Source organism: Podarcis melisellensis (genome assembly GCF_964234715.1).
Source record: "Podarcis melisellensis genome assembly, chromosome: 3".
NCBI classification, from domain to species: Eukaryota; Metazoa; Chordata; class Lepidosauria; order Squamata; family Lacertidae; genus Podarcis; species Podarcis melisellensis.
This window is the reverse complement of record NC_138530.1, coordinates 85,191,635-85,218,929: the sequence shown is the minus strand read 5'-3', so window position 1 is coordinate 85,218,929 and position 27,295 is coordinate 85,191,635. Positions and strand designations below refer to the sequence as shown.

Genomic DNA, 27,295 nt, shown 5'->3' with positions numbered 1-27,295 from the left:
TGGCGCCTGCATTGACTTTCCATTCCTCTCCTGCTTTAAAAAGGCTTGGACTCTCTGCATCTTTGAAAACACTCACAAGGCACAGGAGAGTAACCCCTGAACAACCAGAATTGCCTCCTTGACCATACCTTCCAAGTATCAAGTTCAAAGAGTAAGGCTACACCCCTCACTGCCACCCTTTCCCAATGCCATTTGAGTAATCTATAGCAATACCAAGGCGCCTGCCCAAGCCCTGCCCAAGCAGCCCTGCCCAAGCAGCCCTGCCCAAGCAGCAGTCACTACTGAGTGAGTTGGATCAGACGGTGCCCTTCTATGAGTGGGGAACCTCCTTCCACGGGACTTGGAAGCAGGAGGGTGGAAGGGTTTTGTTGATTTCTCTTCCTTGCTGTAGTAGGGCCCCCCTCCCACGCCATGCTCCATATTCCTTTGGCAAAGCGCCCCCATTCCCTTGGAACAAAATTTTTGGGCCATAGGGGAGCAGAGACCCAAGGATTTTCCATTTGCTGAGCACAATTCTAGATATAAACCAGTGCATTCACATTTCACCATACACTTTGCTGCATCAACTACAGCCCCATTCATTTGATTTTTTTCCATAGAAGGTACCAAGAATTCATCCTAGTGATTTAAAAAAAAATAATCACATCTCTTTTTAGCTGAACTCCTCACTCAGTTTCTAGAAAATGCTTGTGCTACATCAGATTATTCCCATTAATGATTTTGTGTCACTATAACGGATAGGAGGGGGTCTTCCCCTGAGTGTTATTTTTTTCCATGTTTTAATTTATTTTTGTTGTGCTTGTCATTCATCAGTCATTATGCCCAATATGGCTTTGTTCCTTTTTCCTGTAAAGACAGCAGCTATGCCAGTCAGAAATAATACAACTGTTACTTGTTTTAATCCTCTTGCCAAGCCTTTTAGAGAAGCCTCACTTGTTATTGCACTAATGGCTGCTTCTTAATACTAAAAGCCAACGTACTTGTTTGTGGTTCATTATTTCCCGCACTGTGATCTCAAAAGCCACTCAGGCAAACATAATAAGGTTATGCATTTTAAAATAAGGAGGCAAAGTTTGTTCTACTCTAGTCGTCTGGAAAAGCTACATTTCCTTACTTTTCAACAGCCGAGTTCATGCACATTAATATTGCACCAGGCAGGTTCTGAGATTCATTTACATGCACCTGCCAACATTCCTTTACATGTACCTTCCATGACTACTCTGCCAGTCAGAGAAAATTTAAAAGCTTCTGTGCATCTGGTCAGTGCTAATGAAATATGTAGAGTACACAAGCAACATAGGAGCAGGCATTGCTTGATTATTCTGCAAATATCCTGCTATGAGCCATGCAGGTTACTTCCCCCACCCCAAGAGTGTTTGGTCCAGTCAAAAGGAACCCTAATTGTCACACCCATGGCTTGAGACTAGCACAGCCCTTCACTAATTCCAAGCTAAAGCGTGGGTTGCTTTCCATGACTGTTCATGGCACATCAAGTATTTGTTTTTTCTTCTTCTTCCCTCTCACTCTTGGACAGGAAAGGCTACGGGAGTGATCCAACAAACTAGTTATGTTAGCACAAGGATTTGTGCTTGGGCAACAGAACTTCCTTTCCCACTTCATTCTCTCAGCGCCTTAAGTCACAGTTATGCATTACCTGAAAAAATTGTGGAGACTCCAAGGAATAAAAAGTCTGTACTCTTACTGTTTGTACAGAATCATGGAACCAAGTTTAAACAGACATCAGGAAATGAGTCTCTCATGGAATCACCTTATTTCAAAAAGACACACAAGATATATGACCCTTTCACAGAGTTGGTGGGTGGCTTCCAGTCAAGTTATTTTCTATGACAACAAACATTAAATGAAGCCAGAAGACTTCCCAAAGCTTATTCTTTGAAATAAACTTAGAATCTTGGAATTTGTTCTTTGAACAAAACCCTACAAGTTGTTCTTAATGATTTTGTTTCAGCAGGTATTGTATTGGCTAACTTTGTCCCTATCAAATTTTGATGTGAAAAAAAGTGCATATGGAAGGCACTAGCATCTTTTGAAGGTACATATTAACTCAAATATAGGGTAGGAACAGACACACAAAGAAATTCAGGGTGATGCTGCTGAAAGATGCAAAAACATTAGAAAGCCAATGAATGATGAAGCCTTAGAACCAAGTAAGCAAACAATAAAAAGAATTAAAGGCTGTTTCACATATTATCTTTGGCTCTCAAAGAAGAAAGCCACTGTTCTAAAAAAAAATCTGAAAGATATATTGGGAGATTGAGGAAGTGGTGGTGGACTCTGCAGTTGCAACTATGCAACAAAACCAGTGTTTTGTAGCAGCAAAGTGAAAGAGAAAAATATGGACCCATTTGGAATTGTGAGCATAGCTCAGATAAATGTCATTTAAGTTTTATACAGGTAAGAAGAACCTAGGAAACCGAGTGTCAGTCATGGAGAAGCACAGGTATTTTTAGACTTCCTGCAAGTTCATTAGAGAGATACCAAAAGTGTGTAAAGCAGAGAGACTTTGAAGCACAATATACCTCCTGTTCTTTTCAATGGAAAGACCAAAAAAATAAGGTTTTCTCATGAAGTAAATGGGTCATTCTGCATGCAACAGCTTATACAGACCCCCTGCATACTTGAGATGCCTATGAATTAAACTTCTTTAAAAACACATTGATAGGCAAAACATGAAGCCCTCCCAATTGTCACTGTACCCCAACTCCCATTATACCTGATCACTGGCTATGCTGGCTGTGGCCAAAGGGAGATAAATCCGGTTATAGAAAGCAAAGCAGCATAGAAAAAGCTGCTTTACTATACTGTGATAAGACAGAAAATTAAAGAGGCTGTGATTTCTCCAAAAGCATGCTAAACTCAGCATTTTGCTTTCTTGTAAACCACTGTTTTGAGAACAGAAAACAACACTTCTATTAACTGGCAATATAAGTACTAACTGGGGTTAAACCAAAACATCTTAATGTCAAATATTGAAACAATGATCAGCATTAAATATTTCACAAATTATTCACTGAGCCAATACAGAAAAGTGCTGCAGCCAGGAAAACTAATTCATAAATATTTGGCTTGTTTAACTGCAATCATTTAATGAATGGCAGCTAAGTCAAGGAACAGTAAAGATTACTTATTTTGTAATAACGTTTAGGTTACAAAAATATGGAAAAGATACATGTCAGTAAGATCCCGATTAGTTTATTTTACAAAATGATACAGGAAAAAGTCTTTGCATGATTTTAAATGTTTATGCATTGCATTTAGGTATAACTGAACAAAATGGCAAGGGATACAAATTTCAACAGTTATTAATTAAAAAAACTACATCAAAATATTTAAGTTAGGGCATAGCAAATAATAGTAACTAACTTAGGTGTTTAATTTTTCAACTTATTTTAAAATTCATATACTGTTAAGTTTAGACCATGGAGAAAGAATAAAGTTTTGCCTCTCTCCGCTTTTACAGAGAAACATCTGGATATATTCATCAAGATAATACTGCTGTCTCCAGCCCACCCCTGCCATGAATAGCAAGATTGAGAGAAACATTGATCCTCTCTCACCTGTCTGTATCACTGTGCATAGTAAGAGCTAAACCTGGAGATCCCACATTCATTTGAATGTGGAATTTCGTTAACCCTGTTACAATCCCATTCTTCATAACTGGGTTACAGAAAAACCAATGTTTTAATAAGACGAGGCTCTCCCAGGGAACTTGTATTCTATTAGATAATTCTGCAGGAGACAAAGGAGGGAAATGGAAGCCCAGGTGCTGCTCCCCATCTCACTACATCCTGTTTTTATTTTTATTATTATTTGGCCTCTCACCGAAATCAGCAATAACCCAACATTTGACAATGATGATTACAGCTGCTGTTATGTAAAATATTTAGTGTGTTCTAAATATTAATTGTACAATCAAAAAGCACTGCACTTTAAACTTGGCGTTCCTGTAAGAAGCATTTATCAATTTGATTGTATTAACTTTTCAGCACTGTCAAATTGAATCAGGCATAAAGTAATTTAAAACTCAAGACCAGCAAAACGGCAACTAACATAATGACCGCAGAGTGCATATTGGAAAAAAATTATAGTACTGTTTAATCATTCCTTCATAAAATTAGCTCCTTTGTGACTATATATGTACATATTAGCTTAACTATAATACAATAGTATACTTAAAGATTTCATTTTCCACATTGGCAAATATGTGAACTTTTCCGAGAGTAAAGTCCAATGGTGGCATTTTCACAGTTTTAAATTGCATGCTTTAACCTTCAGAACTTATGGGCTGTCAACCATAATAGAGGGATGGCTCGTCATCACTTATATCTGAATCATCTTCATCCACTTCACCTTCAATAACAGATTTTTTCCCTTTGCAGCATGACACAATTAATCCAATTAAGAAAACCTGTGAATTTAAATCAGTATAATGCATTATTGGTGATCAGTTCAAGGGAGTAACAGATTTAGAGTCAGGCAACATTGCTGTGTATCAAATGATATGATAATTGCAATTATGTTAAAAGGTTCAGTTGGATTTATAATGACCTCCAAATAAGTTTACTTACTGCAATGAACGCCCAATTGCCAAAGTAATATGCAGCACTGAAGAACCAAAACTGGTGAAGGAACAGGTAAGTCCGAGTGACAGTGCATTCATCTGGAAGAAAAGAAAAGAACAAAACTTAAAAGTGTGTGGCAAAAAATGTTATTAATTTTAGGGAATACACTGCTTTAAAAAGTCACAACTGCTAAAACATGCATGGGTTCTCTTAAAAATAAAAGACAGTTACTTTAAAATTTAAGGTACCACTATCACATAAATTTATTAAGTACTAAGACATTTTTTTTTATTTCAAAGAAGAAATCAATGTTCATATTTTATACCAATACAGACAGTTTTGTTTGATCAAAATCTTAGAATGCATTTACATTTTTCAAAACCTCATGTGGACTCTTGCACTCTTGTATTTGAAGTGAATATGAAAATTGAATAAAACTCGCCCCTTCCTATGAAAAGTGTTCTGGATTTTTTTTTATTGCACATTGCTAGGAGATTACAATAAGGCCCAGCTACATCTCACAAGCAAGATTTGGTTTTTAAAAAAGGTAAAGGGACCCCTGATCATTAGGTCCAGTTGTGACCGACTCTGGGGTCGCGGCGATCATCTCTACTACCTTCCTAAATTAAAGGGTACAATCAGCAGAACCAAGTGACATCTACCAAGTGTTCTACTTTCTTCTGCTTCCTTCCTTTACTTACAAATTAAAGATATGCATATTTTCCTACAATGGCTTTCAAAGGAAGTTTACACATACACACTTGTTGCCAATTAAGCAATTATATGGGAAGCAAAATAACAAACTGTGCTATAAATGAACTTGTGGGGGCTCCCATTTTTAACACACCAACATGATTTCAGACCCCAAGCTATTATTAAGCTACAACTTCCTCCATCTCCGATCATTAGGCATGCTGGCTGGAGCTGATGGAGCCTAGAGTCTAAGAATATCTGGAAGGCATCACATTGACTACCTGTCTTCTACGTTAACCATCCTTCAGCATTACTCCAACATGGTTTGTATTAAACTAATATGCACCCAAACTGGTTTCCAAAGCTGTTGGGCAATGTTCAGGGTCATAATGGGTGCAGATGGGGAGGGGGGAGTAAGAGAGAAGGATTTGTCATGGAAAACAAGAAAAAATTAACTTGAGAATTTATTTCTCGTTTTTGCCTAGTTTGCATCTCAACATTGCAGAGGTTTCCCTTAAACTCACCACAACATATTTACTACTAGGATATTTTGCAAAGTACTATTTAGTAGACCTAAACAAGAAGAGGACTTATAATAAGACAACCTGAACTGCTGTTGAAGATGATTCTGTGAAACTAGGTCAAACTACAGATGTGCTTCTCAGATTATGCTGACGCAGTGGAGAGCAAAACCCAATGTCTACCAAGCCAGGAATCCCAGTAATATCTACAAAGGAAGGTGGGGATGTGTTTTCCAGAAAATGTTTCTCTGGAGACTTGATTACTTTGAACTACAGGAGCAAATATGTAGGAATGATTGTTTGACACATCTGGCTTTGAAGTCTCAGTGAAAGAAGACGAATCCAGAAAAGAAATCTGTTAAGAAGGCTTTTGCAAGGAATACGGAATGCTTTACATTGGTATGAACCATGCCTGAATGTTGTTAGGGTCTCTTCTTTCAGAAGCGTATTTTAAAATCAGATGTAGAATACCAGATAGGCAACATTCAAAACAGCATTTAGGAGTTACAGTACTGTCCTGAAATGCAGAAGTTCATATATAGGAGCTAAGTCAGAAAGATATGGCACAGCATAATTTCATTAATACATGGTGGAAACATGCTGAAAAAGACTGTTCTAGATGAGCTGTCACTTACTTTTCACATACTGAAACACACCACAGAAAAGTGAGGCTCTTAACAGAAGGCTTAATGTAAGAAAGACTGGTATTTCTCCAACACAGATCTTAGATTGCAAGACTAATACCATTCACATATAGTATGTTATTCAAAACATTTCAAGCTTTCCAATGATTTCTATGTAACAAGCAGTATTAGGCAGAAGAGTGATTTAGTGTAGCAATCACTACAAAGTGGACATTTTCCCAATTAGATCTAATTCAACGCTGCAATTAGTTCTAGAGAACAGATTGGGTATCCCCAAGCAGTTCACTAACTCCTATTCTTGGCAATGCTACTTAGAACAAGTGCCCATTTAGATTAGGGAGAATCAAGTTCTCCTGAATTGCAAATTTCCATAACAGAGTAAATTTTAAACACCTTACACTCGGCAGTTGTGTCAGCTAGCCTTATGCTGTCATTCTCCACCCCCAAGTGAAGAGGGAGATCTGCAATTTTTTTGTGTCTGCTCAATGAACGTGCTGGGCTCCTAATCCAGCTAGCCCCACAAGGCCTCATGACTCCATTTCCCAGGATACTTTCAGTATCTTTGTGGTAACCGGAGCCTCATCAAACAAAGATTTCTGGCGTAGTGGTCCTTTCATGAACATCTCACAACTATTTCATCAAATGCAAGCATAAAAATAATACTCAAACGTTCTCGCTACAGAATTTTTGAGGGATGACTAACATAGTAAACTGACCAGGCCTTCTTGGTTGCAGCACCCTGGTTGTGGAATTCCAGCCCAAGGGATGTTCAGTTGGCATACATGTGTGTATGTATTTGTGTGTATATGAGAGAGATTTAGGTGAGCAGTTAAACCTTTTTGTTCTGCCAGGCCTTTGAGCAGCATTAGATTCTTGCCTGCAAAATAGGTTTGGTTTTGCTCTATTTTGTAATGCTCCCTATTTCTTTTTTTATTGTATCGTATTGTTTATTGTGTATATTGTATTGTATTGTATTACTTGGTTTGCAAGACAAACTGAGAGCCATTTTGAGAGTTGAAAGGTGAAAGACAAGTGATTTTAAAAATAAAAGAAATCTAGAAAAGACAAAACCAAAATATAGGCATAGATCTAACTGGTCTGTGAAAAAGGTTTCCTACATTGTCAGCCACTCTGGCCAATGTGAGAAAAGGAAATAAAACATTTAATTAGTAGATCAGGACAGCACATTTTTAGCACCATCTGCAACCCCTCCAGCTGCTCACCTGAATAAAAGAGTAACAAACAGACCTACAGATGGCTCTCTACAGTAATCTGACTAAACAAATTATAGTAGAAATTTTGGACCTGTTTGACCTTCATGAAATATCATAATGAAACATGACACTCGTTCAGTACCTTAGCTCTACACTTACAATGTCTTTGTTACTTCTCTAGAGCGGCAATAATATTTGCCAGGCATTATGCAATACAACTCACGTCCTGAGTTGAATTGTTTATTATGGTCACACACACCAAGAAAATTAAGTACACAAATTAAAAATACAGCTTGTAAAAACAGATGCATATAAATATACTTCTCTTTCTGAAGAAGAAGCAGCAGCAGCTAGCAGTAAATTTCTCCTGATCAGCACTGAATGAGAAAAGTTTTTGCAACCCTACCAGCAATACAAAAGTAAGCATCCCTTAAGCAGAACAATACAGGCTCTTTGGGAGATTTTCCTGGAAGAGTTCTTCATAAACTGTACTATATACACTCACTATATAAGTTACAGTGCAGAGGAATATGATCAACTGAATCTATCGCTCCAGCTCCACAAAAACAAAACTGTTCATTAACCAGGATCATGTTGAATTGCCAACCTAACAGTGCAAAAGGCAGTACATTAAAATGAGCAAAGATAAATGCTCTCCTAAATGCAGAAACAGTTAATGTATGAAGATTCCATAATGTGAAGTGTATTAAGGTATAATAAAGATTTGTTAGCTGCAATTCTCAGATACTGTGGATCAAAGTCTACTAATCTTTAAACAGAGAAATGGACGTTCTTTAACCTATAATTTCCCAAAACTTCAGGAGAGAGGCCCAGCCTAAATGTCTTCTTTTCCATCTTTCATCCACTGACTAACAAAAGAGTCTGAGAGCAAAAAGGAGAGAAAACTATCAATTTGAAATTTATTATTGAATGACTCTGAAACTGACAACACATATTTCTGGTAGAAGCACAAGTTCTTCTATGTCATAAATATACCAGTGTTAGGGGATTTTATTGTGCGGTGGGAGATTATCTTTTGTTTTGTTTTTTTTGTTTTTTTGGCTTTCTGTCTGTACTTGGGATAGCTGCTCTGTCAAATTCAATAAAAATCATTTGAAAAAAATATGCAAGTGTTAAGTGTCTAATTTTAGCAATTAATTTTACAGATTGTTAGCTAAGGATAAAGATGCCAAAGAGTCGTTATTCCATATTTTTTAGTCTTCAAGTTCTGCTAATGTTTAAAGATGTAGAAAATACACTTCAGAGCAGAAGCGAACTGGAGTGGAAGGTGACAAGGGGCGGGACCAGATTAAAAGAGCATACTGTGGCTGCCCAGCAGGTAGAATGAGTAAGAAACCAGAAATGCAGTGCATAGATGAAATAGTTCTCATCACTTTTTCACTCATTTGAATAAAAACATGGCTTTTAGAAACTTAGCTGGTCAAAGATTCAGCTTAGAAAGGAAAGCCACCAATTCATTGCAATGCCTCATATAGAAAAAAAGAATGGGGTCCACCTAAAACATCTCAAGAACTCCAAAATGAAATTGCTGATTTTTCAACAACAAATATCAATTTGTCCTCAAGATCAGCCTTAGTACCAGAGGACTAGAGAGCAGCCAAAGTAGCATGGGGGTGCATGAAATTTCACGCAAGTTAACTTAATGTCTCAAACTAGTGGAAAGCACTATTAAAGATAAAATTATCAAGCATATGGAACAGTAATGAAACTGTGGTCCTTCAGGTATTACTAAACTTCAGCTCTCACAATCCCAAATGGTTGACCATGGTGGCTGGAGCTTGAGGGTCAAAGGTTCGCCATCCCCAATACAGGAGAAAAATTAAAATGTGTTTAGACACCTGTATGGTGCCCAGGACTATCAAAGGCTACTAAGTCATGATGGCTGAGCTCCCTCCTCACCTTGGTACCACCTCGCCTCTCCAGCCAGCTTCTCGGCACTCAGTGACTCAGGAGCTGCCAGCTCACCAAAGACTTACCGTATAAATCCATGTATAAGACAACCTCCAATTTTTGACTTAAAAAATGGGGAGGAAACATTGTCTTGTAGACAGAAAAATACAGTACATTAAAGTCTGTGGAAGACCTTCAAATAGGTATTGAATGTTGCTAAGTTAAATTTCAGTGGTTCTGATAGAAGTATATTTAAGGTACTTTAACAATGTGTTTGAGTAGAATCCAAAGTTGTCTTACTTGCAGGGGCATCTGCATCACAAACTTTAGGCACCCACGTTGTCACATTTGTCAAGTGTCCATCCACTGTCATATTACTCTGTGTGGAGAGAAGATTATTTCATTAAACAGTTATAATATGAATACTACAGATACATGATTTATTTTGTTTTGGCACAACAGGCTACAATAATTCTTTCCTTAGTTTTGCTTGTGAATGAGGTATTTGGGTTTCATTTACTATCAGAAGAACCACAACTAAATTTCAAATTGTTAATGTTATTAAAAGTTTTGTAAAGCAATCTGTAAGCTATTTATTAATTAAGACAGAAACACAAGAATCATCAAACAATTTCAGGCAAGGTCTGTCCAAAGAGGGTGCCCGTAAAGCAACAAAAAGACAACATTAATATAAAATGCCAACTTAAAATAACCAAACATTTCTAAAATCAACTGTCCTGTCAATCAAGACAAGTATCTGCTTTAATTAACTAATCAGGATTCTTACTGTCCCTGGAATGCTAATATATTTTAGACCAGGGCAAAAGAGAGCTGTGTGAATGCCACAGTTCCATTCAAGAGCAGAACGCCGTATTATGTTGCTGAAGCTAAACAAAAGCAAATACTGCAAGTTCCTAGCCCTTATGATTGCAAAGATACTCTTGAAAGTGCACAGGCAAAACCTTGTGAAATTGCAACTGACTAAATTGATGAATACAACTACCAGTGTTAGCAGCAAAACATGCTGCGTATAGAAAAAGAACAAACTGCAAAATTATTGCAAAAGTAGTATTCCAGACTTGCCCAACCTGGTGACCACCAGATGTTTAGGTCTACAGATCCCCATCAGCCCCAACTATCACGGTCAATGGTCAGGGATGATGGGAGTTGAAGTCTAACACCATCTGGAGACTAACAGATTGGGAAAGAGATAAATATATTGTGGCTCAGGCCACAGCACTTATTGGAACAGAATGTGAATTGCTTTACTACAGAAACCAATTAAAATAAAACAAGCAAATAATATACACTACTACCGTGCAATGTCCAATACATAGTTGTCATGGCATAGCTTCAGCATGGCCCCAGCTCAACTCAATTAACTGTGCTGCTAGAAGCTGCTAGAAGCCAGTTGAATGATGCTGTGAGCTTGATCTGTGCTGAAGCAGTTCCATGGCTCCTTCAATCTGTTCCAGACTCAACCCAAGCTTCCAGCTTGTGTCCTTTGTGTTTTGGCATCACTATTTTTAACCAGTGAAAATATTGTTGCTGTCATCCGTCTATCTCAGGACGCAGTGGAAGAGTGCAGGGATTCCTGGGAGTCCTGCCTTCTTCCATACTGTATACATGACCAAGCCAGTGTGGACATCACTGAGACAGAAGTGTGAACATGACGGGAATGTGGGCTTGGGAGAAAGTAAGTTCTTCTATAGACTGAATATAAGACCTACTAAAACACTGTATTATTCCCACTTCAAAATGTACCTCATTTCCCCCAACACACAACAAATCTTACCAGAGATTGGTACTTTTGGCTTCCGTACATAACATACTGAGGGGCCAAGCTGTATATCATGTAGCTGGTGTGAAGAACAATCAACAGCAATATCATGCAGAGAAAGAGAAGCGCCTGTGGCCTTGTCCTCCCCCGTCTGATCTTGTACAGCTAAAAGCAAAAACATTAATATGAATTCCACCAACATTACGCCTTGGGCAGACCTGGTCTTTTATTTTAAAATATTTCTGTGACACCTTTCCGAGACTTAAAGAGCTTACAAAACTTTTTAAGAACAGGATTTCTATTACTGAAGTACTAATTTTCTTGATACTTGGTGCTTCACATTCTCTTGTACTAATCATTATCATTCCTACTTTTTTATGTAGTGCAATAGGAGAACAGAGGAAGCTGCCTTTACACTGTGTTAAGGCTATTGGTCCATCTAACCTAGTTTGGCCTATTCTGACGAGCAATGGCTTTCCAAGGACTCAGGAACAAAGGCCTTTCCATTTTTCATTACCTATCTATTTTTTTTCATTTTTAAAAACTTGAAGATGCCACAAATTGAATTTGGGATCCTTAACATAGAAAGCAAATGCTGTACCATAAGAAATAATAATAATAATACTACAGCTGACACTGTAGTGGGTGGAGGAGTTTAAGAAATGTCAAATTGTTTAAACAACTGCTGTTTACGATCTAAAAACAGCCAAGCAGAGAGAAACAGGGGAAAGAAAGAACGATGAGAAGCAAGAGAAAACTATGGCAAGGGAGGAATGAAAGCAAATGCTAGTACCTAGCATTGTGGATGGGGAATCTATCAAGGGGCTAGTTACATCAAATACTTCTCACTTTTATTTATTTTTACAAGAGTTGATTGAAAGTGGAGAGGGAAGAGGGACAATTCCACACAGGTGTTTTGGGAGGGAGTTCAAGACAAAAGCGCAGCAAGGGAAAACTGATGGAAGTCATCTGCAGTAGAGCAAGAGAACTGTGAGGACAAGGGTGGTAGGACTGTAAGAGCAAACACAATTTTTACATGTCATTAGCCAAGCCCACTCAAATGCCTTAGCAATGGACACCACAATCCTTTCCCAACAATGGAGTGTTGTGGTAGAAAGGGGTCCTACACTGCAATTCTATAGATGTATATTCAAAAATAAGCCACATTCATTTTGACAGCACTTACTCCCAGGTAAGTCAGTGTATGATTGCAGCCTTAAAGTATGAATTAGGAGACTTGCCATATAACAAAATTCCCCCATTAATCCATTTCACCAGCAGAATTAGAATAGCACATTCTACAGACTTAAGGTGGGGAACAGAGCTTCAATCAAAATGAAACAGCATGGTGCTAATAGCTCTCTGGGCAGAAATGAGGCTAGGGCATCAAAATCAGAGAGGCCCTGAAGGAATATGAGCTGGTGACTGCTCATATAGAGCAATCTATATATAGACACTTATTTTATCTTACATTTTTGCACAGAGCAAATCACTTTCAAATTGGGCATTTTTTAAAACTAAAAATCATATTACTAGATTTTATAAGTTCCTTTTATAGCAAGCCTCACTTTTTAAAAAATGCCTTGTTTAAGATGAAGTATATGTTTAATAAAATTAAACATGTTGAAGTGCCTGCAGGTAGTGAGCGTTTGGGCTGAGGCACTCAAGAAGATTAACAGCATAATAAGGCAATCAACTGTTAAAATACAATTTTCTGTATCAGATCCACAACAAGGAAGAATATAATGAGCAATATCCAATGAGGTAGTTCTGTGCACAATGGGGCCTTCTCTCCCTCCCTTTTCCCTGCTCATCCCCTAAATGTGTTCTGGGGTTTCTCTCACTCTTCCAGAGCTAATTTGGGGAGAGCATATGGGCCATGCAGAGAGATGAGATGTATTTGGAAGATTTGGTTTTATACACTGTACACAGTGTTTAAACATTATACATACAGGGAACCCCAATTTGTGCAGGGGTTAAATTCCCCCCCCCACGTGCCAGCGGAGCACGTGTAAGCCTACCCTGCCTCCTCTCCCAACCACTTCCGGATTCCGGCAATGCACGCATGCACATTCTTGCGTGTTTGAACATGTACAAAATGGGCACTGCCTGTAGTTCTTTACATTCTCCATATGATGTCTCTATTGTATATGTATATACACAATCATTATTCAAGTGGCAGTACTTCTGCAACACACCGAGTTTATTGAAAGAAGGGTAGGATACAACTGTAATAAATAAATCTCTGTATATTTACCCTTATCCAGAAGAACCATATTCCCATGTTTCGAATTCCTGCCATTGAGGTGAATATAAAGTACATGATGATAGTAGTGATGAGGATATAATCAAGGGGGAAGACCTAGAAGACAAAAAATAAATAAGAGTTTAAATTTCATGAAACTCTTCCAGTTTAAAACACAATTCCTGCCATAATAAAATGACAGATATGGTGGGGGGGGGCATACCAGGGTTAAATGAATTTTGCCACAAGATTACATCTAATACACTAGGGGTAAAGACTTTCACTGGTACCTGAGACACTGTGCTTTCATTACACACACAAAAAAAAGTCTAATCATCCAAGGAGCAAAGTTATGAAGTAAGTGTGCAGGCACTTTCAAAGTAATTTATGTGAAATGAGCATTATTATGGTACAGAGGAATGTTCACTGTTGCTGGTGCGGGTATCCGCCTCAAATTTTGAGTTATGCCTCTGTGGCAGCCATTTTCTTACTGGCATCCTTAGCAGTCTCTAAATTCAAAATGTGCCCAGTGGCAATTCCAGTAATATACGCATACCAAAAACCCAAATGTCCAATTCACATGTAATGCCAAAATTAACCATGGCCTGCAGGAACATATTTGCCTCTGTTTAAACAATAACCTTGTTTCACTGGAGAATTCACTGAAGAGTTACCATTGGCGTTACTAGCTTCCATTGTCTTTTACTCACAGTTTGTAGAATGGGTAACAGCATATTCAATGGATTGGTCAAATTTGTTCCCAGGATTATAAATCCAGTGTCGATGCCAGCTGAGTGCAGTGCTTTATCCAAGCTGTTGCAATTTCAAAAAAAAGAGAGATTATTTCTTGATTTTTGAAAACACCAGCCCTACATACAGAGTGCAGGAAACTCCTTGTTTGCACGGGGGTTGTGTTCTGAGGCACCGCACACGTCGGTAGACTGTGTAAGCCCACACCACCCCATTCTGCCCTTGTTCCCACCCCACTCACTTCTGGGATGGCAAAGGGTGTGCGTGCTAGTGGTCAAGGGCATGCCAAATGCAAGGGCATGCCTGTACTCTGTCCGAACTTTAGTGTCATAATTCATTCTGCAACACTTACTCATATTACCAGACCAACCTGAAATAATCCTGTTTCATCTCTTAAGTTGTATCGGGGTGAAGATTCAAAGTAAAGAAGTTCTAGCTAATGTGCACATAACTGAAGGCTGCCTCCACGGACAAACATTACTTTGAAAATAATTCTGGCCATTTTGCCAGGACCCTTCCCATTCTTTCAACCACCGCCCCAAGACCTCAATTCCTTATTAGTGTGGAGAATCACAGGGGAAATATCTTTTAAGGAACCCATAAACTAGACAATAGTTTTTCCCCATTTCATAGCCCCCCTGACTTCTCTTCATAGGCTCAAATCTAGTCGCAGCATATTAACCATTCTAGCCTACACACTTCCACTAGCAGCCCATATATTTTTTGACAAGGCAGAATTATGCACATTATGCCACTGACATCTGTTTTAAAAACTGAATTTGCTGCAAATTCTAGGTCACCTTTTCATAGGTAACAGCTGCCTACCTATAGATATTCACTACCTGAATATCTCCATATTGCAAGCAAATCAGGAATGGTTCCCTAGAAATCTTTATTCAGGTAAGAGTGTATACAGGCATTCTTCTTTTCTTTTAGTTTTTCAAGATCAGTTCGAGCAAGTTTTGCACAATATTTTACTTCAGTGTATATGATGATCATCAAGAACTAAAAGATGCAATGCAGCAAGTGCTTGCTTTGAGCAAAACACATTACAATAGGGGAAAATCCAAAAGAGAGATGTAATATTTAATAAACTGTGTTCACTTCTGGATTTAAACCACTGGATTCATACCCACTCCCAATTCTAGGGTGGTAAACAAGAAACATATTCACATGAAAGGTTAGCATGAATTCCACTTTGCAAGTAATATAATTTCACACAGCCTCATTTTTAAATGTAGAAAACACACTATAAACTTACTTGGACAAGAAGAGTGAAATAACAAACAGCAGGGCCACAAGGATAAAAAATATTCCCCAGACAATCTAAAAGACAAATTATTGATTTAATAAAAATAAGTATATATCACTATAACATGGGTAGCCAACATCTGACAGACTGCGATCTACTTTCAAAATTAAAATCTGGCAGTGATCTACCCCCTTTTTTAGGGGTTCAGGTGGTCAAAGTTGTTGAGCTTTTTTTGGGGGGGAGTGAAGATGCCCCGTTTCTGGGGGGTTGGGGACTTTTGCGCAGCTCTTCTGAGGGAGGGAGGAACAGAAGCAGCCACTAATCTTACAATTGCTGGCCAGATAACAACCTCCATTTCTAAACTCCGGCTTCCCTTCTGTAGCAATAGAGGCTGGCACTGGGAGAGGGGGCGGGGCCAGAAGGGGGCCAGCGATCGACCGCAATCTACCAAAACCTCGCAGGGATCACCAATAGATCGCAATCGACATGTTGGACATCCCTGCACTATAGCGTAAAAAATAGCAAACTGCTTTACAGTTATATACACATATTATAAAAACACATACAAAATTTGAAATCTGACACAATCAACTACGTATTATGGAAAGATGTATTCTGAATTGCCTGCATAAGCCTGGCGGAACAGAATAGTTTTCAGCAGAAGTTTAAAGGGTGAAATTGAAGGAGCCTGATTAATTTCTACTGGCAGAGCATTCTACAGAGCTGGAATGGGGACACTAAATCCTCTATTTCATGTTGATGTCAAATGAGCACCACCAACTTGGGGAACAACCAACGATACTGCTGCAGACGATCTGGAGCTGGGATATAAGGGTTTAGGTGGTCTCTAAGGCACCTTGGACCTAAGTTGTTCATGCTTTGTAAATTCTAAGCTGTCACTGAATCTCGTTTTCTCAATGGCACCCATGGCTTGTACTGCATGGGTTCATTTTCAAGTACCATCAGAGAGTACAATACAAAAGTGATATTTAAAAATAGATGTTATAAAATGATGAATACTTTAAAAAAAAACTGCAATGAGGAAAGCATCCCCAACACAATTTCTTACATGCATCTCATTAAATTGTAGCACATTAGAGTGGCTGGGGAAACCCAGCCAGATGGTGGGGTACAAATAATAATTTTTTATTATTATTACAGCACACACGTAGCCCTTGCGCAAGCAGCTTTCAAGAACTTGCTAAGCTGTTCTATGGTCTCCACAATGGCAGACCCCACAGTACCATGCAGAATGAGCAAGAAGATTTTAGAAAATTACCCCCACCACTATAAATGTGTGGAAGTGACAAACATTTAAGCAAAAATCAAAATGATGCAGTGTAGCTAAAATATCCCTTCTGTATATCTAAAGGTTCACACACACTGAAATTCAGCTGGCCACTGAATTTAAGAAATTTCACACTGAGGAGATCTGCTTAAGAGAAGTGTTTTTCTGAAACTACATAGAAAGAGTGGGAAAGCAACAAGAAGTCAAACCTACACACTTACACAGTAAAATAATGGCATGTAATAAAGACTGAAAAGTGTTGCCTGGCTTCTTGGCAATCTTGTTTTTTGTTTTTTCCAAAGCAATATTCTCTGAGCAATTGAAGCCACAAGATAAATATATTCATTTAAAGATTGAGAGCACAATGTAAGACCTTTTTTCAAGATAAATTTTCAGTGGAAGCTCTTAATGAGCTGCAAATACCAAATGTAGAACTCCATATGTTCACTGCTATTCTCAACTGTTCACAAACGAAAAGTCACAGTATCTGTTTTGAGATGGGGGGAGGGGGAGAGATCACACAGATCAAATATCTATAACTCTAGAGAATGACCGGCACTCTCCAAGACAAAGTGTCTGTTTATTGTAGGAATATTCTGGGATGAGTGCATTTTGTGTTACGTGAACTGCAGCAGCATAGTAATAAATGTCATTTTTCCCAATTTGTACTAGTTTTCACTTGCTACCTATCAGTGAAAAAATGAATGTTAACTAAGTTCATGGTGCATTCCAAGCAGTGTGCTGGTTCAATTTTAGATCATGCAATTAAAAGGAAAACAGCATAGGCAGTATCGACGATAACCGGAGGTCACTTTGTAAAACTTTCCTACACAAATGTAACTTGTATGTATCCCAAATTATCATCTACCCTCTATTTTTCCTGCAGGAAGATAGCCTTGAGTGAAGTGGCTCCTAATAGCCAATTGCAAACAAGATACACAATTTTATTGCAATAAATTACAAAAGGGGATGTGGCATTTAACAGAAAAGGCTAACAGGTGCCATGAAAACTTACAAGCCCCTACTATGTGCACTTTCTCTACACATAGCTACCACAAACTGAGACAGTCACATAGAACCAGTAAGCACACACAGACACCGTCCAATGCTCAAAAAACCAAACTCCTATTACAACATGCATTAAAGCTCAAGTTTGCTTTTGATCAGCTTCTGCATAATTGCAACTGTGAATACCAAATGTAATAATAATACTAATTTTATTATTTATACCCCGCCCATCTGGCTGGTAGTTGGCATGCCAAAGAGAACTATGAAATTAAGTTCTACACAACAAGGAAATGGTACAGAAAGTTAACAGACCAGGCTTTTCTACAGAACTAAACTTTTGGTGCAAAACCAAACATAATTAGCCTGCATTCTACCTAATTGCCGATATGCTATTGTGTGTTTGTGGTAAAAGCTTTCGTGCTGGAAAAGGTCCTTGAAGGATATAAAGTGCATGCAAACTTGTAAGAAGCTACTACTGCATTGTGTATATATACCAAATATCCAGAACACGTTATCTGAAAAGAGCTTTAGGGAATGCTGAAGATGCATCCCTTAACCCTGGCTTTTGACATTTGAAATGTGTATTATTAGGATTCACTCTTTTTAATGTTGTGCTTTAATTGTTGTAACTTGCCCTAGGACCTAAGAGTGAACGGTAGGATAATGATGATGGGAATAATTTATTAGGTCTGATCTCCAGACTAAACACATGACAAGTGTGTACTTCTATAAAACTGGAAATACTATGCGGTTTCTATTTATCTTCAGTATTTTAAACAATCAGGACATTGCAAGGTCATTTTCTGATTGATTTGCATGTAACTTTTGTGTCTTTAGATATGAAGAGGGTATTTTTAAGATGAAAGAATATTTTTCTGGTGACAATTCAACCCAGATATGCTGAAAGGATCTCTGGTAGAAAGCATGCATATTGAAAACCAGAAGTACTTTCAGCAGTATTCAGGTGTAATCCTGTTTATATAAGTTTAAAATCCCCAGTGTCTTCAGGCTTTTGCTTCTACTTCTGGTACATACCTTCATTTCTCCACATTCGTGCTCTGATGCTTTTCTAACTCTAAATTCAATTTGTTGCTTATTTGTTCATCCTACAAGTCTGTTCACACATTTCTCCACCTGTCGACCCATCTTAATTTGATCCACTATTTGTCCAATTTTATCAGTAACTTCAACCATAAATCTTGCTCCTGCTTCCAACTTAGTTTATATAGTTGCTAAATAGATTGTGACCCTGTGGCACTGCAAAACTGTCAGTGGCTACAGTCCTAAGAATATTTCAAAGGAACCTCATTTCCAAGTAAATCCACAGAACTTTTTAAAAAAATCAACGTTTTTAAAAAAGAACTGATGTCACAATTATCTAGTGCTTATAGAAGAAGAAGAAGAAGAGTTTGGATTTGATATCCCGCCTTTCACTCTCCTTCAGGAGTCTCAAAGCGGCTAACAATCTCCTTTCCCTTCCTTTCCTCCCCCACAACAAACACTCTGTGAAGTGAGTGGGGCTGAGAGACTTCAGAGAAGTGTGACTGGCCCAGGATCACCCAGCAGCTGCATGTGGAGGAGCGGAGACGCGAACCCGGCTCCCCAGATTATGTGACTACCGCTCTTAACCACTACACCACACTGGCTAGTATAAATTTGTCTATCTTCCACTTCTTGCTTTTACTTTTGAATCATAACACAGGCAGCAAGTGATTCAGGCATGTCCAAATGACGCGTGATCACACACACATCACCAAACCCAAAAGTAGCCCCCCGATGTTCTAAAGACATCATGAAAGGGGGCAGGGTGGGCTTACGCGCACTCAGCCAACGTCTGTGGGGGTTTGGAATGTAACCCCTGCACAAAACAAGGATTGCTTGTATTCTTTTAACTATAAAAAGGCAGAAATAGTTGAAAACTGTGCATATAATGAATTGGCAGGTTCACAAGAGACATGACCAGACTGATTTCTAAACAGTATGTTGTGCAAACATATTTGACAAAGACGCATTACTGTTAATGCTACAAAATATTGTAAGTATTTATTTACTGAGTTTACTAAGTTGATTCTTTGTTCCAACCTAGTGTTAAAACGGAAGTCCATCCAAGTAACATCACTGCCTATTTCCCCCTACATCTTGGCAACATAAGCACCATTTTCTGTCATTCTTAAAGGGTAAAGGGACCCCTGACTATTAGGTCTAGTCGTGACCGACTCTGGGGTTGCGGCGCTCATCTCGCTTTATTGGCCGAGGGAGCCGGCATACAACTTCCGGGTCATGTGGCCAGCATGACTAAGCATGACCTTCTTATCGGCAAGCCCTAGGCTGTGGTTTAACCCACAGCGCCACCGTTTCCCTTCATCTTGGTAACATAAGCACCATTTTCTGTCATTCTTAAAGACTTATTTGAACTTTAATTAGTATAATCCGCCAAGAATCCTTGGTCTAGAGTGTTATAGTCTTATCCTGCTTACCAACAACCCGGGAAAGTAAAAGTATTGATTTTTGTTTGGTTGATTTGTTCTAAAGATGGATAGTGTGAAAATTGGATAGTGTGAAAACATGCATAAAACGTCTCAGATGCAAAGAGCTGCTTTAAGTGAGCTCAAGGTGAGCAGGCCACATTTACCCACAGATACAGCAGATTTTGAGAGCCATATCACAAATGGGCTATCAGGGTGAGCAAACTGTTACAGTGGTACCTCGGTTTTTGAACTGAATCCGTTCAGGAAGATTGTTCCGAAAAGTTCAAAAACCAAGAACTCAATACAGGAGTCTCAAAACAGAAAAGTCAATATGGAAGCTGCATGGCATGCTCGAATTCTGAGGTGCATTCAAAAAATGAAGCATTTACTACCAGGTTTACGGCATTCGAGAATCGAAATATTCATCAACAGAGACATTCGAAAACCAAGGTACCAATGTACTGTGATTACTCTTGTTTTTTCCTTGCTGTTCAGCTTAGGGGGACGACCTTGAGCACATGAAACTAACTGACCACTTATTGTCATTTCTTGTCATCATGGTAAATATTTTTAGCCAGATAGAAAAAAATACCTTTTTAAAAAAAAATTCATTGTTTCATACTGTGGCAGCTACCTGTATCCCTCTGCTTCTAACCGGGGGTGGACAACCTATAGCCTTAGAGCTTTCATGGGGCCCTCAGTCCAAATCTCATGTTAGTGGCAAGGAGCGGAAAAAGCAGGGGGGAAGAGAAGGGGAGAGAGAAAAAGGAATGATCTACCTACCTCAGGCTCTGGGACCACCCATAACTGGCATGCAATGTCAAAAAAGGACTTTAAATTTGTGCTCTAACCAGTTAGTGGTTTTACATAATACAGGTATACATCAAAAAAATTATGTGCTATACTTTACTTTTAGTGGCCTCATGGCTCCACAGAATCTTGTCCAGCAGCTCTTCTCAATATATTCCAGACGTCTCCCTCTCCTTTGAAGGGCTCTTAGCTTGTCCTCAAGCTGTTGCAGTGTCCTCCTATCCCGAGTTGGTAGAGGCCGACCATCTTTGCACTAACGGGGGGTGTAAGGGGGAGAACAAAAGATGTAAATCTTGAAGCTTGAGTTTGTATTTTTCCATGGTTGTTTAGGTTCTTAATTCAAAGATATCCAGCATCTCATTTTAGCAGCTATGCCATTTAAAAAGGGTTCCACTCAGTGGTTTGTTTCTGTCCAGTATATAATACCAGAAGCTTTGCTTCCCCCTGCTATTCCCCTCAGACAAGCCTCCTTTGCCCATGCTGGGGCTTGCTTTTAAAAAAATGGCGGGAAAAGGAACGCAAAAGAGTGTGCATGTGCGTGTGAAAGATAAGTGTACTGTGGCCATATTGAATTATTTTCCCTGTTACCAGGAAATGCTCTCTGTAATCAGACAATAGCATTGTTTTGCATGTAGGAAAAATCAATATTGTGTGGTCTCCACAATCAGAATCAGTACTTGGCTGACTCCGCATGGCAAGCATAAGGTGGGGGGGGGGCACAGCAATGGCTGTACTCTAATTTTATACTATGCCACATCCTCATGGTCACCATTTTGTGCTATGCCATGCCCCCACAGCAGCAATTTAGCTCAATTTTTAGTTATTTGACACTCAATAAACATATTTATTATGTATTCTTGATTTATTATCATCAACCTTCTAATAAAAAATGATAACAAATTCAATAAAGACGTGGGAGAGGGTGCAGGAAGTGGCGGAGTGGAAGAGGTATTTTACCATTTATCATGATATAAGTACCAGCACCACATTTAAAAAAAACAAACAAAACAACCAGAAAAGCACTAATTCTACTCAATAAATCACTTGTTCTAGTAAGCATATGTGGAGAGATATTTTTCTGATCTAAGAGTATCAATCCAATTATAAAGTCTCAAAAATGTCCTCTCTGCAAGTGCCTCACTGAAAAGTGTGTGTGCTTAGTACTCATATTTTTAGAAGTGTGAAAATTATTGAAACTTGTAATACCACTGCCACAGTTAAATCAAAAGAACAGTATATAGCAGCAGAGGAGAGCTAATAGTTACCGTTATATACAACTGTGAAGATTCATTTTGGTTATTTCAATCTCACTAGATATACATTACAGTATATACTTTTTAAAAATTAACAACAAGAAGAACAATAATAATAATAATAAATATTTATACCCACCCTCCCCAGTCAGGGCGGCTAACACCAAATATGAATTACAATAAAACATAATAGAAGATAAACAACCACCACCAAACAATTGAGGTAAGGTGAGGCGACCACCTCGGGCGGCAGGATGCACAGGGGCATCAGATCCCAATGGATATATTTATTCCCTCCTTGTTCCTGATGTAGACCTTCACTCACTCCTCCTTCTCTGGTGGGAAGGGGAAGGAAGGGGCACCATTTTGTGCTTTGCCTCAGGTGCCAAAATGTCTTGAGCCAGCTCTGCCCTCTACCCAATCTAAACATATATTTCTAAAGATTTTAAACTGCTCACATTGTTAAATATCAGAGCAGGGTACAGAAAGCAAAAGATAAGATACATATAAGAGAAAATACAGGTCAAGTCACAGCAGTACAACACCTAATAAATGGATGAAAATTATGAGAGCCTGTTTGGCCAGAGAGCGAAAGCTGTTAAAAAGCAATATTTTAAGACAGAAACCCAACCAAACCTTTGATTTAATCCTTTGTATACTTTGCTCAACCTCTTCAATATCTTCAGTGTTTTCCAAGCGTTCATAACTAGCATTTCTTGTTCCCTTTATCAGGTTCAGAGGCAAAGCGGACATGCCATAAGCCTGGGGGGAGGAAATGCAAAGATGGTTTTAATTCTCAATTGTACGTGATCACCTTGAGACAAAACATTGATCAGTATCCTAGAACCAACACAGAAAGTAGTTGTTTTATTCATATTCTGCCCATCAGACCAATCTCAGCACAATATAATGAATATGGTATTGGACTACCAGTGGGTGCTTAGTTAGTCAAACAAATTATATACAGTACCTCTCAACTGCAACAATCTCTACCTCAATCATCTTAGAGATCAATGGAGGGTAGAGGAGAAACTTAGCATTTGGAAGACAATTGACTATAGCTGGTATGAAAAACTGTAGCTACTTATTCAGACGTGCTGTAAATTTTGAGAAAGGAAGGTTACATGCTCAGCTGTAGTCCAATTTTAGAGGCTGGGGAACTTGGCAAGCAATAAAGCTGCAAAGGGATACAGTACAAGACTGGCAGTAGTCCATAAGAAAAATGGAAAATCTTATAAGCAAAAAAACAGGAGACAGGAGACTGCAAAATTATAAAAAGCAATAAAAATGAGGACTCTGTACATCTAAGGAAAGGGGAGAAAATAAAAAACTGGAATTTGACAAACATAGATAAAGTATACAAGTTTCTAGAGCAACAATTCTTTTTTTAAAAGTTGTAGGAGACGAGGAAGGAGAAATGAAAGACAGGAATGAGAGAATAGAAATTCCTTGTGGAATGGTTTGATCGTTTTCATATTTTTTTTACTATACATAACAATAACACGAACAATAAAATTGGCAACATAAAAATTCAGTAGTCAGCAACGTAAAAATTCAGTACAACCTTCTGCTTATGAGAGCAAAGAAGTAGATAGGTAAATGGGTCTGTTGTGGGGTACAGGCAGGCAGTTGAGGTAATGAGCAGAAGAGAATGAAGGTCTTATCACTCTACACTGCTAGGGGTTTGTTCTCATTTGTTAGTTTATAAATGGCTAGTATCTCCATGAACACCTCATAAAATAGGTATAGATTCCAGAAGCGGACATGCTATTTTGGCACTTGTGCATCTACATAATCCTTATCAATAAAGGAAAGAGTTGCCAAGTTTTATGAAAGGAGTCTGCGGCTTTGTGGTTTCTTGATGTCCTCAAATGGTTTGTTAGTTCTTCCATATTAGTTAGGTTTTGGGGGTTTTCAAACTAAAGTTGGATGGTGAGTTTCCCAATGGTCAGTAATCGTGAGATAGTGCTGCCACCAACATTTCTTATCTTTAGAAGGAGCCTCTCTGTTGCCCCGGGACGCGGGTGGCGCTGTGAGTTAAACCACAGAGCCTAGGACTTGCCGATAAGAAGGTCGGCGGTTCGAATCCCCGCAACGGGGTGAGCTCCCGTTGCTCGGTCCCTGCTCCTGCCAACCTAGCAGTTCGAAAGCACGTCAAAGTGCAAGTAGATAAATAGGTACCACTCTGGTGGGAAGGTAAATGGCGTTTCCGTGCGCTGCTCTGGTTCGCCAGAAGCGGCTTAGTCATGCTGGCCACATGACCCGGAAGCTGTACGCCGGCTCCCTCGGCCAGTAAAGCGAGATGAGCGCTGCAACCCCAGAGTCGGCCACGACTGGACCTAATGGTCAGGGGTCCCTTTACCTTTACCTCTGTTGCCCCCCGAGAAAATTTTAAAAACTAGTTATTTGTAACCCACTGTTAATTCCTATCTACATGCCACTTTTCAGCAAAAGCAACATCATTAAGACGTCGTTAAAAAATAAAAACTGTAAAAACAAATAGTTCACCCCCTAGATAAAACAGAAACCAAAGCATTATTCACTAAAAGCCTGGGCAAATAAGTTTTGAGCTGGCATACAGAGCTTAGTTGCCTAGCACCTATGTAACTATTTGTAGGGAATGTTTTCCACCACAGATAAAGCCTTGCTCTTAATCTTCCTCTAAAGAAGAATTTAAGAACTGGAGCAAAGGAATACCTAGTAATTTAGAAAGCACATAAAATAAAGTCTGTGAAATGGAAAGAAAATGTTTAATATACCCTTCCCATCCCCCAAAAGACAGTAACCTATAAAGCAATTCCAGTTATGACAGGAAGGGGTGGAAAAATTAAATTGAAGCGCAGGTGTTTTGTTCAAGATGAGTGACATGACAGTATATGGGGAGGGGAGAAGCTAACTTATATTGGTCTTTAAAAAAGAGAATAACCATATATTTGAAAATACAGTATATTCCCAAGCATTAAAAAAATATAATACAGAAAGGATGAGTAAAAACAGACTATGAAGCTTATAATAATCTCAAGTATCTGAAAAAGTATGCATGCACATGAAAGCTTATACCAAAAACAAACTTGGTCTCGAAGGTGCTACTAGGCAATTTTTAAATATATTTTGACTGTGTCAGACCAACACGGCTACCTACCTGAATCAATAATCTCAAGGGTTATTCAAAATCTGTTAGCATTTGGTCACGAGTACAGTGGTACCTCGGGTTAAGTACTTAATTGGTTCCGGAGGTCCGTTCTTAACCTGAAACTGTTCTTAACCTGAAGCACCACTTTAGCTAATGGGGCCTCCTGCTGCCGCCACGCCGCCGGAGCACGATTTCTGTTCTCAGCCTGAAGCAAAGTTCTTAATCTGAGGTACTGTTTCTGGGTTAGCAGAGTCTGTAACCTGAAGCGTATGTAACCCGAGGTACCACTGTATGGGGCTTAATATTATTTAAGATGAGGTGACAACAGGTTGCTTTTCCTCTTTAGACAAGAGAAAAGGCTTTGCTTCTTCAACTCTCAGAGCAGCCTGGTGGTGTTCCCATTTGCTGCAGAGAGGCCCCAAGGGCAGGATGCTATGTCATGATGTAGAACCATTCCCAAGAGATTATTTTCCATTTTGGTGCTGGTGGTGGAATATTGTAAGAGGTGAAACCTAACGATACCAGGTATTAATATCAATCGAAAGTAGAGTGACAAAAATGTGTGAAAATAGGTTGCTGTTTGGGAGGGGGGTTAATAGCATTTCTAAATTATACTGAAGGGGAAAAACTTGGAACTGTTTATCAGACAGTAAAGATATACAGCCATAAACTGTACAACCCTCCAAGGGTAACTGAGGAATTGAGGCTGTTTATCCAGAAAGCAAAAGCTATAAAAATGCCAGAAGCAAAGATGGCATGTATGTGTACACACATTATTGAAAACTAAAAAAAGAGAAAACGGTGTAACAGAAATGAGATCATAGTGATAAATCCTGATACGAATTATGTAAGTAAATAACAATAAGGCACTGGGGCATTTCCCACTCAAAGAAAAATTTCTTTGGACTATCTCAAATTCTCAATTGACTCAAATTTTATCAGCCAATTGCATCTCCCTCTTTACAGTTTCGTTTTTGAAAATAAACTTTCCACTTACCCAGGATCAACTGCACTGCTGTGGAGATTCAAAAAGAGATAACTGGCGTATCACAGCTGTATATGAACTCCACTTTACCATCTATATCTTACAACAGTATTGCTGTTTGACTCCAGCTAAGCCTATTGAATTGGCAGAGTTTAAGGCCAAAATATAAGTAACTCCTTTACTCTCATACAAGCAGCGTCCAACAAAACTGCCTTTATTCACGGAACAGCAGCTCTCCAAAGCCATACTCCCATAGCTTGTGAAATGACAATTTCAAGCGGAATATTGCAAAAGGGATCTGGCCAAAACTATTGAGCTTCTCTAGCATCAGTTAAGCTAGGGCCTGAAAACTTTGCATGAGAAATTGGTAGTGATGGACAACCTGTTTTTTCAGGAAATTTGAATACTCGTTCTGATTTTCTCAAAGTCCGCCTTTCATCTAAAACTGGCTGCCCAAGATGCTTACAACAATTAAAAATTCATTACTAAAATAATAAAAAAACACAAGAACTAAGGAATATATGTGCATAAGGCTCTTTATGGCAGTCCATATTCCAGGCTCTGCCCTATGAAGAGGGGGCAGAAGGAGCTGAAGGGTAGACTCAGGCACTGGCTGAAAATAAACAGCCAACCTATGGAAGCAGCCCTTTCCTTGGCTTGGTCCCTTCCTCACAGAAGCTGGGCTGCAATCTCAGATGGAAAACCTCTGATTTAGAGCACAAGAAAATATACTGGCAGCCACCGCTTAGTTTTGATT

The 27,295-nt window shown here is 38.8% G+C and overlaps 1 protein-coding gene across 1 annotated transcript in view; it reads right to left on the bottom strand.

Moving 5' to 3' along the window:
* Positions 1–3,081: 3,081 nt before the first annotated feature.
* LMBRD1 (LMBR1 domain containing 1) overlaps positions 3,082–27,295 on the bottom strand; it is a 46,783-nt gene continuing 22,569 nt past the window's right edge. Inside the window, exons 8-16 of the mRNA XM_081906302.1 lie at positions 23,057–23,182; positions 21,268–21,420; positions 15,603–15,667; positions 14,302–14,404; positions 13,604–13,708; positions 11,362–11,511; positions 9,867–9,945; positions 4,590–4,681; positions 3,082–4,429 (exon numbers count right to left, since the gene is read on the bottom strand). Of these exons, the coding sequence (XP_081762428.1) occupies positions 4,310–4,429; positions 4,590–4,681; positions 9,867–9,945; positions 11,362–11,511; positions 13,604–13,708; positions 14,302–14,404; positions 15,603–15,667; positions 21,268–21,420; positions 23,057–23,182 (993 nt within the window). The 3' untranslated portion in view covers positions 3,082–4,309. The remainder of the gene's footprint in view (positions 4,430–4,589; positions 4,682–9,866; positions 9,946–11,361; positions 11,512–13,603; positions 13,709–14,301; positions 14,405–15,602; positions 15,668–21,267; positions 21,421–23,056; positions 23,183–27,295) is intronic.